The sequence below is a fragment of the Magallana gigas genome, chromosome 7, assembly GCF_963853765.1.
Source record: "Magallana gigas chromosome 7, xbMagGiga1.1, whole genome shotgun sequence".
NCBI lineage: Eukaryota > Metazoa > Mollusca > Bivalvia > Ostreida > Ostreidae > Magallana > Magallana gigas.
Genome location: NC_088859.1, coordinates 26,662,317 through 26,681,046, shown reverse-complemented (window position 1 = coordinate 26,681,046; position 18,730 = coordinate 26,662,317). Strand labels below are relative to the sequence as shown.

The 18,730-nt window shown below is 34.0% G+C and overlaps 2 protein-coding genes across 3 annotated transcripts; one reads left to right on the top strand and one right to left on the bottom strand.

Moving 5' to 3' along the window:
- Positions 1-1,707: 1,707 nt before the first annotated feature.
- Positions 1,708-4,803, bottom strand: LOC105335069 (UPAR/Ly6 domain-containing protein crok). Its single transcript, XM_011438744.4, has 3 exons — positions 4,634-4,803; positions 4,046-4,201; positions 1,708-2,703 (listed from the first exon to the last, which is right to left on the bottom strand). The coding sequence occupies exons 1-3, from the start codon at positions 4,704-4,706 to the stop codon at positions 2,498-2,500; spliced, it is 435 nt and encodes a 144-aa protein (XP_011437046.3). The 5' UTR covers positions 4,707-4,803; the 3' UTR covers positions 1,708-2,497.
- Positions 4,804-9,382: 4,579 nt separating this feature from the next.
- LOC105335067 (spindle assembly abnormal protein 6 homolog) lies at positions 9,383-18,304 on the top strand. 2 transcript variants are annotated; one of them, XM_011438741.4, is made up of 17 exons: positions 9,383-9,465; positions 9,562-9,660; positions 10,143-10,203; positions 11,232-11,311; positions 11,497-11,601; positions 12,290-12,464; positions 13,019-13,096; positions 13,283-13,402; positions 13,508-13,624; positions 13,878-14,147; positions 14,353-14,496; positions 14,695-14,820; positions 15,105-15,186; positions 15,306-15,418; positions 15,695-15,802; positions 16,201-16,349; positions 17,577-18,304. In XM_011438741.4, the coding sequence occupies exons 2-17, from the start codon at positions 9,596-9,598 to the stop codon at positions 17,785-17,787; spliced, it is 2,004 nt and encodes a 667-aa protein (XP_011437043.3). In that variant the 5' UTR covers positions 9,383-9,465; positions 9,562-9,595; the 3' UTR covers positions 17,788-18,304. The 2 variants fall into 2 exon arrangements, with proteins under 2 accessions (XP_011437043.3, XP_011437041.3); XM_011438739.4 differs by lacking the exon at positions 9,383-9,465 and having other exon boundaries at positions 9,472-9,660.
- The last annotated feature ends 426 nt before the right edge of the window (positions 18,305-18,730 follow it).

The window sequence follows — 18,730 nt, the reverse complement described above, 5'->3', positions numbered from 1 at the left end:
CTATGTACATGGCATTCATCGAACACCTTCCTTATAACGCTTCATCTTAAACACAATGGAATGGATTTACCAGTGAAAAGGCGTGATCAGCAATCGTTCGAAAATGTGGGTTGGTGGTTATTAGCTACCTGAATCAATTTACCTATCTGAATAAGGAGGATCTTAATAGATAAACCTTATTTACAAAAAATGTTGTTTCTGTTCCTTTGTGTCGGATAAAATCCATGCATTTGTTTTATTGACTTTTTTTTTTATATAACTTTTATATTTTTTGAATGAATTTTAGATTAAAATAAAAAGGTACATTGTTGTTAACATGTTACTAAGGTATCATTTCCTATAGACCAAAGCCTTCTGGCCATTGCAAGGTTGCTCAGACGCCATATATTCATTGCAAGGATGAATTTACCGGGTTCTTGATTGACTGTTGTTTTTTGTCCCTTCAAGATTATTTTACTCGAATAGAACCGTGTATAATTCCAGTCAGAGACTTCTTGTTTCCGGCGTTTTTGACCAAGATATGAGGAAGCTTTCTTGCTCCAGAACGAACCAAAACACTTGGTGTCATCTGATTTTCAAGGGAAGATTTGCATGTCGACTGACGTTGATGCCGATGAAATCGGAAAAAATCCCCGGCCAATCTTTTATTGTGCACTTACTGTGGTTCAGGCCATTTATAGTAATTTTACCAAAATTAAGTCTTTATCAAACACAGAGCAAACCTCTACCAACTGACTAACATACTGTTAGAAACAATTAAATTAATTCTTAAAAAGAGATTTGACAACTTTGAGAAATTATTTGTGAAAGGACTTTCACCAATGTTGGGTACGTGACCTAAGCATGACTTGTATCCCCCCCCCCCCCTCCTTTTTTTGGCGCAGCAATGATTCGTCTATAATTCAAAGAGATTTCGTCTGCTAAACATTTCGAGTTTTCTCGGTAAGGAAAGGTCTCTCGCGATCTTGTTTCTTGAAAAGAACATAAACCTTTGTTGATTTTTAATTGTACAACAACTTGTTGATTAAATATTCAAACAATTTGATATCAATTGATTAATTTGAAAGAACAAACGCTATCTTTTCCGGTGATTATTTTTTGGGACAAGACAACACTCGAACGTCACAGCTACTTATAACAAAGCACGTCAGTATATACAACACTCGGCATAATAATAACAATAGTGTTGTGTTGTGCATGAACTATGCCTAATTGTTATACTTTCATGTTAAATACTGAAATCTGATTGGTTAAGACGCAGTTAATAATATTTACTATTACCCTCAGCGTTAGCAACGCACTTGGCAACGGGTAACATTAAAAAATGTTACATGCGCGAAAATTATGCGCGTACGGTTCGCTGTAGAATTCACGTTATTCCTATATAAAAGCAGTAAAATTTTCTTAAAATTTTTAAAAAAGACATTCAGTATAACAAAATAAATAGTGCCTGTTTGGGAGGATAACAGTTGAAATTGACACCCCTCGAAAACCATTGTCAACCTCCGCTTCGCGTCGGTTGACAATGGTTTTCTCTGGGTGTCAATTTCAACTGTTACCCTCCCAAACAGGCACTATTTATATAATAGTAGTCAGGGTTTGATACATAGTACGCGAGTGCACTATGTATCAAACCCTGACTACTATTTAGGCATAGTACATGCACAAAACAACACTATTATATAATTGTAAAACCGAAGAACTGTAAACAGGTACTAAACGGTTTATTTCAAAGACATTGTTGGTGATTTGAAACATTGATTGACATCGCATAGTAAACACGAAACAGTTGTATGCTTCTACCAGATAATGGCAAAAAAGAGAAATATATACATTGTATTACAGAGTTATTTCATCATTCACAGTATCGTATGAAAATCACAACATGTTACAGTTAATTGGTAATATTTCGGTACATTTATAAATATTTTACAAGCTTTGGCATCAAATGATATGTAAAGTAACCATATGTTGTGGAAGGATGGAGGAAAGAGGTTGAACGATCCTACCAATGATATCGATTTCACCTTTACGTAATATTTGTTTAAAAAGGTCAAGGTCATGTTAATTGACGTCTTTCCTCAATTCTTTACAGTCAAAATTGACTTCATACGTTAGGAAATCTCTTGCAGTGACAATGGTTACAAAATACATTTTTTCTGTATTTTCAAAGAGCTTATATAATTGTACTCCTACTACATATTGCATTTGACGAGCATAAAAATAATACAAACAATAGTACACGTATCAGACTTTCTACAAAGCCTTTTATAAAAGGTCATGGAAGACTTGTGTTATTACAGTAAATGAAAACAAAAAATGAAAGTATCAAAATCACAATCCGTCTTTGTTATATAATGCATTGCTTTAACACATACATGTAGCACTATAGTTCATCGCACGCACACACGTTCAAATCAAGTGAATAATGCTATCTCTAACACAATTGCTGGATGCAACATCAATGAAAAAGGAGAGAAGACAAGGTCAATATTATCTATAGAAAATAACACAGTAAAACTCCCATCATTAAAGAGAAGGCTGTTGCTATGGACAACGAAATGCGTGGCGCGGAATTGCATCCGTCTGCATCACATTCGCAGTACTCCATCTTGATTTTGTAGGTCCCTGTCCTCTTGAAACAACCTACCACATTGTTCAAAGTTGTGGCGCACTGGCGTATAATTCTTTCATCTTTATCCACTAAACAAAATCAAAGGAAAATTGAGTCTTTGAATTGTACATAGACAACGGGGAATAACTAAAAGTTTGCATTAAAAAATACAATCAGACAAAGTTACTGGATTTTTGTTTTTCCTTTTTTTTTATGATTAAGTATCCCATTACAAGCCATTTTTTTAGGGCAATAAAGTTTTTTTTTATTAAATTATGTACAGTACTAGTATTTGAGAAAAAAAATATGCATGTTTGTCATGTAAAAATTCTGAACTTTTAGAAATACAAAAGGCTCGAGACAGTGCCAATATCAACGTTTTGAATCAAAATTAAGGTGGCTCACTAAACCTTGAAATATTTTCTCAAATCAGCAGAAAATTACTTGATTAAGATAGATATCATAATGGATAAGAAGTATTTCAGTCCAATAGGCAAAATAATGTGCAATTTTGGATGAAAAATTACATTTTCGAAAATTTAATTCAGTAAACATGAACAAAAGCTCCAGGCGGATTCGCACTCATGATCTGCGGTTCATAGAGCTACGACGTTATACACCCCAAATGAACTACAATGTATATAAACAGTTTAACAAAACATTTAAATCGCCATCTTGTGACGTAATGTTTTTTAAAAAAGTATAAGTCTAGGTGTAGTGAGGTACCTTAATAGTGTTATTCTTTTTCTAATTTGTGTTGAAATTAAGTATTATTTAGTGTTCTCGACTCAAACAAGATAATATTAATTAAATCAATTCAATATTATATTAACACTAAGTATTTTTAGCTGCAAAATAGGGAATCTACTTCTGACACATGTTTTATTTTTAACATGATTTTTTTTTTTGGAAAAATTCAAAAATTAGAGTTAAACCATGTCTAAAAGTCTATAAAATTCATTTATTCTTATCATTTTTGAAAGATTATTATCCTTAAGTTTTTTTTAAACTGACTGTAAATAGCAATGCATGTCTTATACCTTTTATAAAAAAAAGCTATTTACTGTTTATTAGTAAGAGGTTAATATGTTTAAGTACGTATTCCATACTCATAGTTTCTAAAATGCAATATTTGGCCTGTTTAGGATAAACATGATTCATTGATTTATTAACAAATGCTGATTAACAATTTCCAGCTAACTAGTTGTTTTGTGAGATAATAAAAAAGAGAAATGCAAGTTTACATGAATTATACGATACATAATAGAATCAATAAATATCAGTTTTCAAGAAATGCCAAATATCTATTTAAAAAATACGTATACGCAGTAAATAAACGGTTGGCAAAATGAGAAAATAACAAAAAAGATACCCCTACCCAATTCATATACCCACCACCCTTTCGATAAATAAACCACCCCCCAAACTCACCCTCTTGCTGAATCTTTCTACATCTTGCGCTGGCGTCTGAGCAGTTTTTATAATACTGTGGCATGGACATCAGCGCTGATGGGGAGTTCTTACATTTGTCAGCTATATTCGGGTCAGGGTCTCTCGAGTTACACTCGAAGCATTCAATGGCACTGGCTGTAAAACACAAATTATAAAGATGTTTATATATTGAAATACTAGAAGTGGATGATTGGATTTTTAAGAAACATTCTATCATTGTATGTTTTAGAATTTCGAAGTAATTTATTTGAAAAAAATCGTGTCTCCTTTCCTTATTTATTTATTTTGGGTAATAATTCTGAAACATACGACAGAAACTACTCATTTTAAATATAATTGAATTGGCTGGCGCGTTGCGTGTCGTTCTTAGCTTCGATCGATTGTCCCCTTCAAATCCTCCTTCTCAAAACACCGTGTCAGAGGAAGTATCCTTCACAGAGGTCGAACAATGCACGTGCTGCATTTTTGGGGCACACAAGCAGTAAAATGCCGGAGAAAAAAAAGAATATATCGACCTCTCCTACGACAAGTGTGTTCTATATATACATAAATGTGAATTGTACTCACCCTTTTGAAATAAAAATGTGAAACACAAAGTCACTAGGGCGAGGAGCGAAAGTTGTAGGTACTTTACGTCCATTTTGTAAGTTAATTCGAGTGTTGTGAGATGATGCTCCGGCGTATGAAGAAGCGTTTCCGCATCAGCGTGAGAGGGGTCCCAAGAGGGGAATCAAGTTGATATATTCAGAGGCCGAACAAGGATTGCAGACAATTATTCAGACACTATTGATTAATTCAGTCATAATTGCATATTGCTTTGTGTAAATGGGATCACCAATCGTTTTTGAATGGGATGGTCCTGATTAAAAATTCAAGGTCGTAATAAGCATTTTTTCTGCATCTGCATATTTTAAATACGGCATTTGCAACCGTTTGATTACTATTGTGGAACGATGTCTCTAAAATAAAAAAATTGTCAAAAATATAAGTATCTTTATTATTGAACTCATTTTGATGTAAATTCATTTGTTTGAGTATCACCCATTCCATTTCTGAGGCTCAAAGTAAAATCCCTATTGGTTTATGAAAACAAGACATTTTATGTCAGAAAATTGACTTTATTCAAATAAGCAACAAAAAAAAAAAAAAATCAAAACAGGCAAGAGCAACCAATATCAACTTATTTTACATCAAACTTTTTTTTGGTTTGATTTAAGGCCCTATGAAAGTATATAGACTTTAAACATATATGAAAAAAAATTTAAGGGTGATATTAATATCTTAAATTAACTAACCAATTGGAAAGCAGTATTATCACAGTTGTTGTTTGACAACAGTTTCACCAAATCTCTGATTGGAATATCATATACATAATACAGGTACATAGTCTGAAACACTGTCTAAAGACTACAACTTTCAGTTCAATCTAATATATTCAAATTTATGCTTCTTTTTGTAGAAAATGAATATGAGAGAGAGAGAGAGAGAGAGAGAGAGAGAGAGAGAGAGATATTCCAGACTTTCCTATCCTTTATTCATTTATAGGCATGGTATGAGATGGAATGGAACTGTTAGTAAAATATTGAAAATAAATACTTGTCAAATACCTACTGAAAGATAAAGGGGGCTACTGAGAATTAAAAGGAAAAAGGTTATGCTCTGGAAAGAAATTCACTGTGGCAAAACTAACCAATCAAAAAGAAATAGTAAAAAAAAGCAACAAAATGCTTTTAAGTTGAAATACACAATATTGATGCTTTGTATACTGGCAAACAATATAAAGGATTTATGCAAAAGCACTATGTTTGTTGACTTGTCATTTAGTAATACTGATGAAAATTGGTCTGCATATACTGAACACATAAAATGTAGTACTGTTGTGCTGTATAAATAATTAAATATATATCAAAAGTGTAAAAAAGTAATTTTGGTACAAAAAAAAATCTATTTTCTTTTGAACACAGACTGGTACGGTAATTCCATGATTTCATTAACATCAAGTTTGATTTCAATATCAGTGAAAGAGAGAAGGGGAAAATACTTGAAACATGATTTTTTAAAAAAGAAATATATGGTATTTGTGATGAATAAAAAAGCATGGTATAATACATTTACATGTAATACTGTGAACACACACTCAAAAAATCAAAAAAACTTTTTTGTGAAAATTTCTTTAAAAAAATTTCATGCATTTCTTACACAAATTTAAGTTTTGATAAATCCTCCGTGAAAACCAAAATAAATGATTTCATGCAAAAAGTTATATTACAAATATTACTGTTTGGAGTAGATACCCCAGGAGCAAAAGAACAAACAGCTGAATTCCTTAAACAGATAAGGTGGGACTTTTAAATGCAGTTTATGTACAAGTATAATAATCACAAATTAAGTGTCACATCTACCGGGTTTGACCCTAAGTATAGGAGAGATCACTCTCACTAACTAATTAAGATTAGACTTGATAATCCACTCCTCTAACAACATCCCGTACAGGGTCACCTAAGGCTATGAGCAATCTTTCAAGTAATGAAGTATGATAAAGTTTTTAACTTAAAAAATTTCACTGATCAGATTCAAACTTCTACATACATGTACAAGTATAAAATCTCTAAAGCTGTATCTCTAACAGGTCTAATGCTATGTTGTCTATTTTAAAGAGATTTTTTTTTTTTTTTGTGAAGACACCTTGGGCATAAACCATAAATGTCAGTTTTTTTTTTCTGTGAAAACCCCCCCCCCATCATGTCTGAAATACCCTACAAAATTTTGGCAGTGGTAATTTTCAATGGCTGTACAGGATGTTGTTAAGAACTTGTATCACAGAGGAGCAGACTTACAAGTCTAATGCTTATCATAATGTCACTGACAGTCAGACACTTTCTTTATGTTCAGAACTTGTAGTTTCTCTTCGTCTGAGAGACTACTTTGACTTGACATGATGACCTCATTGTCATCTTCATCATATTCATCCACGCTCATTTGGGAGAGCGGCTGAGATCCTCCTGTGTCCTCTCCAGGGGCAGTCTTCATCTTGGGATCTCCATCCCGGCAAAGGTCACTCATATCACTTTGAAGCATTTTGGCTAGGTCCTTGCGGTGAATTTCTTTAAGAAGGGTCGACAAAAACCCAAGGTCTTCGGTAGAGATCAAGGACCTTCCTTGAAGAAGTCGTATTAATTCCTGTGGGTTCTTTAACTCATCCAGAGTTTTTTTCTTGAACCAATTTTCGGACTGGAGGATTAGCTTTATTGAGGAAAGGTCCTCCAAAGTTAGGTGTGACGCTATATTTTTTAGCGTCCTAGTGTAAGGACTAATGGTGAGAAATGAAGATCTTACAGCCATTCCGTGTGACAACACGTGCAACATTCCTGCAATGATAATTAAATGCCGTTTTAAACATAAATATTCTGGAAAATGCATTTATTTGTAGTTGTAGGAGTTTTCATGTACCGGTAATATTTATTAAAATACATTTCCTTATAACATCAAGCCTCTTCTAGATGATCCATCAACAGAGTAAGATGATATAAAAATTATATGTTTTGGGGAAATACTAAAACATTTGCAATAAAAATAGTTTTGAATTATGAAGTGTTGTATTTTTTTTATGTATCTGAATTAAGGAAATATCCATCATTTGACATTTGATAATTGTTTCTTTCAATTTGTTAATAGTTAACCTTTTAAAAATTATTTCACAAAAACACGAAAAAACATTAAAACATTCTTTAACAATGGCACCGCAAAGCGGAGCATCATCTCGCGACATGACTTGTTGTAGGGGAAAATGCATTATTTAGGAAAATACATGTAAATTTTTCAGATCAAAATTTATCAGATCAAAAAAAAATATGACACAAGTATTTCTAAAAACCACTTTGAGTTCATAATATCTAATTTATCCTAATCCCCAAGCTTTGTGGTGTATAATTGGGGGAAGGGGGGGTTACAAGTTGCACCGTTTTCCTACTCCTAGCAGAAACTCAACACATGTACACAAATGCTTAAAAGTAAAATAATTTTGATTCATTGACATTCATTTTTATAGAAGCATACATAAACGGTCTGTTTACACTATGAAACGTAGCTGAAGATCTAGCGATCTGTAGTTTGCTCTGATCTGCTTTTTTTATAGCAGCATGTCAGTGCGCAGAGCGCTTTAAGAACCAGTGCAGCTGGGAAAAGAACGAGCTAAACCACATGGGCATCGTATCCGCTCTACACTCTATGACATATATATAATAATACATGTATTATTATATATATGTCATAGAGTGTAGAGCGGATACGATGCCCCTGTGGCTAAACCTACAGATTTATCAAGAGTTTTTTTTGTCTATGTTCCATAATGCTCTCTAATGTTTTCACCTGTGGAGCTATGCCAAATATGGCTGACATTTAACTCGTAATTTACGGTGCTTTTTTTTTATACACTAGCAATTAGAGCCATACTTTACTGTCATATCGATCCAATTATAAGCTAATTTTGCATGCATGTTCAGTAAGTATGAGTAGGGAGGAATTAGAAAAAATAGGACATTTTAAACTAAATAAAAAAGAATAAAAAGTAAACAGTTAATAAAATGTTTATGTCTCTGGGATAACGTATGTAATTACAATGCAAAAATAAACATATAAAAAAAATTATGAACCAGGTAAAAATAAGGTACATAATTGATATAAATAAATACTTGTATTTGACCAAATTAAACACAAATTATATTTCACAGACTGACAATTCTCTCCAGATAATCTCTCTTTCTCTCTCTCATTCTTTGAAGTTTGTTGATAACTAAATAACACTATTAAAGTTGACAATGATGCAAGTTACATGAAATTTTTGCTGCGCTCGCCACAACGGTAGCACCGTAAAACATACATTGCATTTATCAGTTAAATAAAAATTTATAATTATAGCATTCGAGTTGTCTGTTCATTGTTTCAAGCATTCAATGCAACATGCATAACCTATCCAAACAGTTAATAACATATCCAAAACCCCCAAAATTTTAATTGCAAATTACCTCATATAAATCTTCTTTAGACAGAAGAAGTAATGACTGTAGGCTCCTCCAACTTGTTTACCAGTTTTAAGTTTCACGTGCAATTTGGAATAATTTATACATGTGCAAAATTCACAAAACGATGAAAGAAATAAACAGTCAATAAATGATTTTTTGTTTATATCATATACATAAAATAACATGTTCAAGAATTAAATGATGTTTTTTACTTCTATCAATAAATTTGAATTATATTTGACACATAAAAGGGAAACTATTTCTTTTAAGTTCGTTTTGGCGAAAACATTGCTAACACTGTAAATAAGGCGGGTCGCTTGAACATGTTGAATGGATACAGACAGGCACAAACAAATAAGATTTAAATCGATCCTATTGGTAATTTTACATTGAACGGATGCGCATGCCATAAAGTCTCTCTGTTTTGTCAAATGGATTTAAGAATAAGACTGTGTTGATCTTTATATTTTGAAGCAGGGAAAATATTTCAAAGAAAAAAAACATTACAATGGCAGATGAATTATTCACCAAGAGACTTCCAATTCTGTTTAAATCGCCGGATCGCGAGGACAGGTAAATTAACCATTTATTCGAATTTCCTCTGACGTTTGACTGCTATCAATTCAATAATTTCAATATCGTTATAATCGTTTGGATGAATGATATATACATGTACATTTGTATGTACGTATATAGCGTACATATGATACTGAAATCAAAGAAATAAACTGAAGAAAGGTTTAAGCAGTTAAGTGTTGTACAAATACAGGAATTAATGACAGTGGCAAACATATACATCTGTCAAAATGTAAGCTAATAGGAATAAAATGACTTCATCTGTAGATAATATGTCTTTTAGGTGTGACTGTTGGGGGGTGAGCAGAGCAGGTCAATCTACACGAATCTCGTATCATTGTCAACTACATTCCATGCATTGGCTTGCCCCACTCTAAAACAATATCCTTTTGATTTATTATACCCTAACCCAGAATCCAAAGACAATAATGTAGGCCTATATATGTAAACTATGTACATTTATCTATTTCACATTTCAGGCGAGAACATGTCACATTGAAGATGGAACTACAGACAATATCCTCTCCTCTGCACAAAAAGGTGTGTTTACAGATACAAAGTACCTTGGCTACCTTCGGCTAATATAGGATGCAATATAAAAAATGCCATTTAATTAGCAATATATACATGAATTTAATTCATTGAATTAACACATATCTGTATGCAAGTGCAATGGAGTGTACTTTATTATTTTTTATTCATGAATTGTGTGGCAGTGAGACTGTGAGAGAGATGAAGATTTATTCAATTAAGGGTTCTCCACACACCAAGCATGTCTTTGACTTATAAATAAACAAAAAAATCAATTTTGGGGGGAAAATCAATTTTTTAAATTGTACGACTATTCATGAAAATAAAAGTCCTTGTGATATTCGAACTCAGAACCTGCAGAATGGTAGATTGAAGCTACATCCATTGCACCACAGAGATAGATAACAAATGTTGGTGATATAAACAATTTCACGATAAAGTCATATTTTCTGTGGCCAGAAGGGAATGTGATTTTCATGGGTGAATAAATTAATTACCGGTATACATGTTATATACAAATATTGCTGTTTTTTTTAGGTTAAAAACAATCATTTTCTACCCAAGAAGGACAATATTGTACTTTGAGGATAACTGATTTATTGTACTGATTAGGACCCCCTCCTCCCTTCCCCCAAAGCAGAGTTCCCGAAACGCACTGGTCCACCGGGGAACCCCGGTAAAATTTGAATGGGTCCGGTAAAATCTAAATTTAATCGGTCAAAATGTCCGATAAATTTTACAGACCGGCACTGTATTAAAAGAACAATTTACGGGACAGAAAGTCTAAAACTGTTGATTATTTATTTCAGAGATAATTTAGTAAATTTTGAATATTTACAGGACAATTGTCCGACAGAATTTGGACTGGTTTCGGGAACTCTGCCAAAGCAATAATTGGTTTATCATATGAATTAGTGACACTTGATCTAGACATATCAAATTGAATGTTCATCAAGTTAAGAAAAACTTCTCATCTTTATTTAGTTTATGTCTGCTTGTGTTAATGTGTATTGAAATGCCTGCTTTGATTTTTGTAGGAGCTAGTGGTCAGACTCACAGATGAGAGGGATTTATTCTTCTTGTACACACTGAGATTGGGTGAAGAAGATTTCCAAAGGTATGTTTTTCAATGAGAATAGCTATGTATCATATGCTGAAGGAATCACCAATATGAACTCTTTTGTTACCAGTAGTACGTAGTAGTAAAAACATGATTTTCCCTCAATCCTTTTAAGGCAAAGTGCATTTCAAGTACCTATAAACCCCATGTAGAAATTATCCTGTTTTCCTTGTCTTTTTCAGCCTGAAAACCCAACAGGGATTATTGGTGGACTTTGCCCAGTTCCCCCAGAAGTTCATAGACCTATTAGACATGTGTCTAAGGGAAGAACACAAAGAATTTCCCAAGTAAGAACAGTAAGACTGATGATCCACATGCTTATGGACTGTTTCACAACTTGGGGAAAATTTTTGGTCTTATAAATAGTTTGTGTCATATTCTAATGGGTTTATTCCAGGAAATCTCACCAATGGTATAAATGTTGACAGGGCTATTTTGGCCCTGTGTTATTTTGGCCCTTCTATACTTGCAAACGGTTTCGCCTCGTCTTAAATTCACCCAGACACACTTGTGTATTTTAAAAAGATAATTTGAGACATTGGAAGGCACCCAGACTTAAAACTGTCTGCTGACAACAAAGGCAAAAGGGGCAAAAGTAAAACCGGGGCAAATATTTCCGTGCATACAGTCCATTGTTGGCATGAGTCAATGATAAACTGGAACAATATTGATGACATGCATTGCCTTCCTGTTCACTTTTATATCTTTGTAAAAGCGAAGAAGTGTCACTTTTGCAAGAGATGGTTTTATTGAAGGACAAGAAATAATGAAATGAAAAAAAAGAAACACTTTCAGTTGAGTTGGTACACAGTCATAGAATGTATGTGAGACTGGGACATGACGTTAATGTGTGTATGAACACATCAACATATTTCATCTAAGAGAATGATGAACCTGTTTTTTTTCTTTAAATTGATTTCAGTGATTTACATGTATTTGAACTCATACATCACTTGTTTTGTTTTCTCCTTGCAGATTCATCCTTCATTTTATCTCCCAGGGTTCTTTGAATGGAGAGCGTACAACTTGCACATTGAATGTAATAGAAACAAACCCATTCAAGCACCTGACCCACCTCAGTCTGAAATTTATACCTGGAACAGATTCAGATATTAAGAAATACCTGGCAGATTGTTTGAAACAGTTTAAGGTATAAAATGAATGAAGAGAAAATCCCTTCCCCAAAGATCAAAAATACCCCCTTAAATAATAATATATTAATATAATATTAAATATATCCAATGTAATTTTTCATCTCAGTTAATTAAGAAATGAACTCAATGTCTACCCAATTTATACGAGTATAACCTGGTTTGGGCAGTTTACGCTTTATAATCCGCAAAGCCAATTATAAAAAAAAAATTGTACATTACCTCAACCCAGGTAATACGCACATAACTTGGGTAGATATTGAGTTCATTCCTTATAATTTAATTTTATATAATTTATTGTACAAATTGAGTGACTGTGTATTTTACTTTTTAAAATGATATTAATCTGTTCAAAATTCAAACGTAACGTCAATCTGATTAGTCCGTTTTTGACATTGGTGCATTGTGGCGCATCCTGTGATGTGGAAACAAGGTTATACAAATTTAACTAAATTTTTCTATTCAATCAAATGCTGCGTTTCAACCAGAATTAAATCATTTATTTATCTTGAAATTTTACCAAAAATCTAACTGTACCATGTTTCAATTTCAGGACACCAATTCTTTACTGCAACAAAGACTAGAGCACACAGATACAAATTTAAATCAGAAACTTCAGCAGACAACAGAGGTAAGGGTTATATGAATATGTTAATGAATTCTTATTGTTGTAATTACAGTTTGTCTCAAGAAGTACGATGGAAATATTCCTGTTGAATTCTGATGGAACTCCCAACTTTTGTCGACAAATCATAGTGTTTTGTTTTAAGAACTATGGATTATTTAAAATCTCTTTTCTTCCTCCACATTTAAAAAGGCATTGAGCAGCAAGACCATAGAACTTGACCATCTGAAGGCAGAATGGACGGCTAAAATGAACGACTTGGCAGCCAAGCATAAACATGAAATGGCAACAGAAAAGGAAAAGGCCATTCAGGTAAACAAAATCACACTTACGTCTGTGTTGAAAAAAGAATACCTTCATACTTTGAAGATGTTTTTCTTGTAGAAATGAACTTATTTTTTCCGTTTTGATTTCCAGATGCAGGGCAGTTATCAGCAGAGACAAGAAAGGGAAAGAAAAGACATGGAGCAAGCTCACATGAAGATCGTCAAGCAGATGGAGTCCAGACTGTATGAGATGGAGGGGGTCAATAAGGTACTGTGTAGGATTGAAAGTGAATCTTCGATCAATGAAAATGTATTGCTTCAGAACACAGGCAGTAGTTATTGACTTTATGTGCATACATATACCTATGGTTCATGTATAGGTGTAGGAGTTCAGTTTTAATAATATTTATGAGGAATATGTTTAATAATAATGAATGCTTCATAATTAACAGCCGGCAATTAATAGTGTTTTCACTCTGAAAAGGGGCTTTGTTATTATTTTTGGGGTATTTATTTGGCAGGATTTAACAGACAGAAAATACAAATCAGAGTCCTCAATCCGTGAACTCAAGTCCAAGCTCTCCACTCTGGAAGAGGAGCACATGCGGGTCAAGCAGGAACTACAGGGACTGAGGAAACAGAACTCCTCCCTGGACGGGGAGTACCACGAGAAAGAGAAGCTCATCCATCAGCTGACCACCAGGGTCGCCGTCCTTGAGCAGGAGGTCAAGGACAAAGAGATGGTCATCAATAAGTCCACTGATCTGCTTAGTTCAGAGCAGGAAAGGAAGGTAGGTTTATAGCAGTGTTTGCTGAAAACCATTGTTTTTTTACCTGGTGAAAAGTGTTCTCAATCTATATCAGAGTTAGAGTTTCTGAAAAAAAAAAATGAAAATCGTTTATACTTTTGAGAAATAATTACCTCCTACTTCATTTACTAAAGATTTTTGGAAATTTAATCATGCAGCGTATTTTATAATTTTCCCTTTGTTAAAGGTCCGACTGGAAGAAGAATTAGAGTATAAGCAGAAAGAGAATTACAAACTGGAAAACAAAGTGAAAGCTATGTCAGACGAACTTATGAAAGGGAATGAGATCATCAAAAAGCTCCAGGGGGAGATTAAAAACTACCATGCTAAGGTTGGTTAATCAGGAAAAAAAATCTTTGAAAATTAATTACAGAAAATAGTAAGTTAAAGTGTTTCCAATAGCACCAGATTGATAGATGTATATTTTTAGAAAAGAAACTTAGAATAAATAGAAAAATTCCTCACATAAAGTAGGCAACAACTGCTAATATTCTGGCACCCATGCAAAGAATCTTCTTAAATTTAAAAGGTGAAACTAAGGAGTCAGATCGCAAATGAGCAAGAGAAGTTGCTGGGTGAAAAAGACCAGGAGCTAGAGAGGCTGCGGCAGGAACTGGCCAGCACAAAGGACAGCCTGAGGCAGAAGGAAGACGAGGTAAATATTAAATGAATGGCTGGAGGGTTAAGAATATTCAGTAAATCATTTCCTGTAAATGGTTTCAGGATTTAGAATATTGATTAATAGAAGATGGTTTATAAAGGAGGAAATGTTGCCTGTGATTTGCAGAAGTATTGTTAATTATTTTTTTTAGTCTTGCAGTGGGATGAAAATTAATGCAGACTGAATTAAAATGAACATTATGAAGGATATTCTTGAATTCTAAGCAAATGCTTAGTGTGAATTACCGTAATGAATTTTTTTTTATTTTTCTGTTGTAGAGCAAGAAGCTGTCAGATAACTTAGAGACTACGGTTCAGAAATTAGAAGAAAGTCGCCAACTGTTAAAAACTAATGAAAATGGTAAGTTTTATTAAAACTCATAAGCCAAAACATTTTTTCAGTTTAATACTAGTATTTGTGCTGTGGAGGTTTATATTTTAAACTTTTAAAAAATCACAAGATTTTTTAATATCTTCCAGTTATACAGTGGTTGAACAAACAGATCACAGAGACCCAGTTAACACAGCAGAGAGTGGGAACATTCGAGAACCCAGGAGCTACCTCAAACTTCAGACCCTCAAGTTCTGCACTGGTAAGCCATTAAAAATAGACAGCTAAACAAAATTTCAACCTGAGCACTTGCCAAAATACCTAATCCATGCAACTCAAATTTTGGCGAACCTTCAGGAGTGCCAACTACTAAACAGGCCTCTGAATTTAGTATTTCAAATTTGACTGGTACTTAAAACACCTGATTTTTTAATTGACAAAAAAAGTTGTATAAAAATCTTATCTTTTCGATCTTGCTATAATTTGTGTAGATGACAGTGTGATAATGGACAGCTTAGCATGTTTTGGTTTATTTCAGCATAATTACAGCACTTCCAGTTATGGCTCTATGAACTCCCACACTGAGGGACCAGGGTCAGGGGTCGGCATCCCAAGGACATACCCCAATACTCACAGACAGCCCCAGGTAACCTATTCCTTACACTCATCAATACCACACAGAGGAAAGACCTTCATGAATTATGCTTTAGTTGATGCGCTAACATTTTGAATGATTGACTATTTAACTCATTGTAGTGATATATTGTGAGAATATGCTTACTGAATATAATATTGATTAAGGCATTTTAGGGCAGTAGGAATATGTATATTCATAGAGGGAGAAATTCTCTAAACTTGTTGTTTAGTGATTAGGTTTTGACAGTGGATTTATTAACATAGTTACTAGTAGATTTCTTATGAATTGGTGATAAAATACCTGGTACTCAGTAGCTGGGAATTAATGTTTATGTACAAATCTTGTGTCGTTTTGTCCAATACATTTATAGTGTATTTTAATGAGTTTTTATATTGCTGTGTTATCAGGTTCAGTATAACCCTGGACAGCCTCGACGGACGGGACTACCCCAGCCCATGTCCAGGGCCTCACACCCACCTTCTATCCCGGAAGAATCCCGACCTAAATCCTCACAGTCATCAGCTATCACAGGGCTCTCAGGGGGAGACAAAGAAAAGTAAGTAATCATTTTAAAAAGTACTATAGCAGGATTATAATACATGTATCTTGCAGTTATCCAGCATGTTTAGATTCTTTTAATTTTATGTTTCTTTGACTTGGTTAATATTAAGGGATAAATTCCTTCCTGAAATGTATGGTTAATAATCTTGGAAAGCAAATATATATTTTTTTAAATTAATATATTTTTATGGTGAAATTCCTTCATCAAATGACTGGAAAATAATTTTATTAATGGATCCTTGTGGAAAAAAGACAATTTCCTCTCTTAAAGCTGACATGAATTCATAAATACGCATTATTTCCCTTTTATCTCCGACTACCGCCATATTAGTTGTCGATTTCTATTGTTCTGCTCATTGCTACACACCCCTATATAAGGCCGAGAGCACTATTCATGCTTCATCGCATTCAGGAATTTCACCCGAACACGTTACCTTGGACAAAAAGACCTGTAAAAACGCGTTTTGAACAAAAATAATATGACAACCACTGCACTGGCAAGATATATCCAATAAACGACGAAACAACTTGAAGACAGACTAAAATCCAGGCGCAGATACTTCGAAAATTCCTCGATAGTTGTAGACCGTTTTCCTGTGTATGTTATAACATCACACATGCGCAAACCACACACTGTGGCAGATCGAGCAATGTCAATTATCGCATGGATTTTAGAAACGGGCGTTTTTGTAGGGACGGATGGAAACGTTGTTACTTTCTTGGATTTACTATCATTTAGCTACTCTGTTGGATGTACTGTCGCCGGGGTTTTCAAGAAGATGCAGACGTTATGCACTCTGTATGAACGACACACGTGTTCGATGTGCATGCCAAGTAAGGCAGCACTGTGTGTGCAAAATAATACGAATACCTTGGACATCCTTTCAAAGAATAAATATATTTAATTTGTATTTCATTGATTGTTGTTTTCCTTATTACATCTACTACATTTTACTACAATGTGTAGTTCATGCATTTAGAAGTCCGTGCAACGTAAATGCCTCGCTCGGAAAGCAACCGACCATAACTTTCTCAACCGGTATATATATACCCCAGTGGTAGTAGAGGAGCGATCAAAACTAATATGGCGACCAAATGCTTTTATGAATTCATGTCAGCTTTAATATGTTTAAAATGAAAAAAAACAAACTACATATCTATATTAAAATGAATGAATGTGTTTCTTTGTGATTGACATCTAATCAATCTGTTGGTTTTGCAGTGACCCACCGCTTGATCCCAAATATCTCCAGAAAAGAGAAGAGCCGATACACCTTCGTGGGTTAGGAGGTCGCATGGAGTCTCCCCCTATCATACAGACCTCGGCGGTCCCACCTGTACATGCCACCAGGGTGGGGCAGCACTCTATGGCCCCCAAGACTGGTCAGCCTCCTCTAGCATCAGCCTATTTCCCTGGACAAAAAATGTCATGACATCCATATGGAGGAATTTTTAAAACATTGTATGGTTCATCATCCAGGGAGTTGTAAACTGCACACAACACTGCTGGCATAGCACACTCCAGGGAGTATTCCAGTTCCAGCTTCCCGAATCCAAGTCCATGATCAAAGATCCAGAAATGGAAACACATTTAATCCCTGATTAAATTCTATATATCATGCTATAGAAAATCGCAATATACTACGTTTTTTTTTATTAGTATTTTGGTACCCACCTACTTAGTGTTAAAGATGGATAATGATTTTGTTGACTTTTGATTGGCCCTTTATGTTCACTGTGGGTAATTGTTTTGTTGTTGAGGATGATGCTATTTTTTGTACCTTAAATGTTATAGCAAATTCATGAATTGATCCACATTTTATTTCACTTCTCATGAAAGATAAAAGATCTATGAAGGTTGTTTAGAAATTATTTATTGTTATAGTGCTCCGAGCAAGAACTTTTACAGATCTGTTTATATGAAACCGCAATAAAATATTCTAGTGAAAATTACTTCTATGTTATTTCTTTTGAAAATATGCAACTGAAAGTAATACTAATAGAAGCTTAGTATACTTGTTAAATCATTTACCAGTACTCCATCTGTTTGCTGACCAGATATCAATTCCATTTGGCCATATTCCCATCCACATGACTTATTAACCTCATGTCAGTTCCCTGTCTCCCTCCATATGACTTGCTGACCTTATACCTTATTCCTGCTATATCTTACCTCTTGTTAATCTGTAAGGAAATCATTGGCTAACAGCAGTCATGTGGAGACCATGTATATTCCATACATAGTCAGTACAAAATATTCCTCACTTTGAGCATTACGACATCATTCTTAGAGCATTGTGATGTCGGGTTTTGTTCCCAAATTGAAACTTTGTTATAAAACATATTTTTGTTTTGTTCATTATTTGCCATTTATAC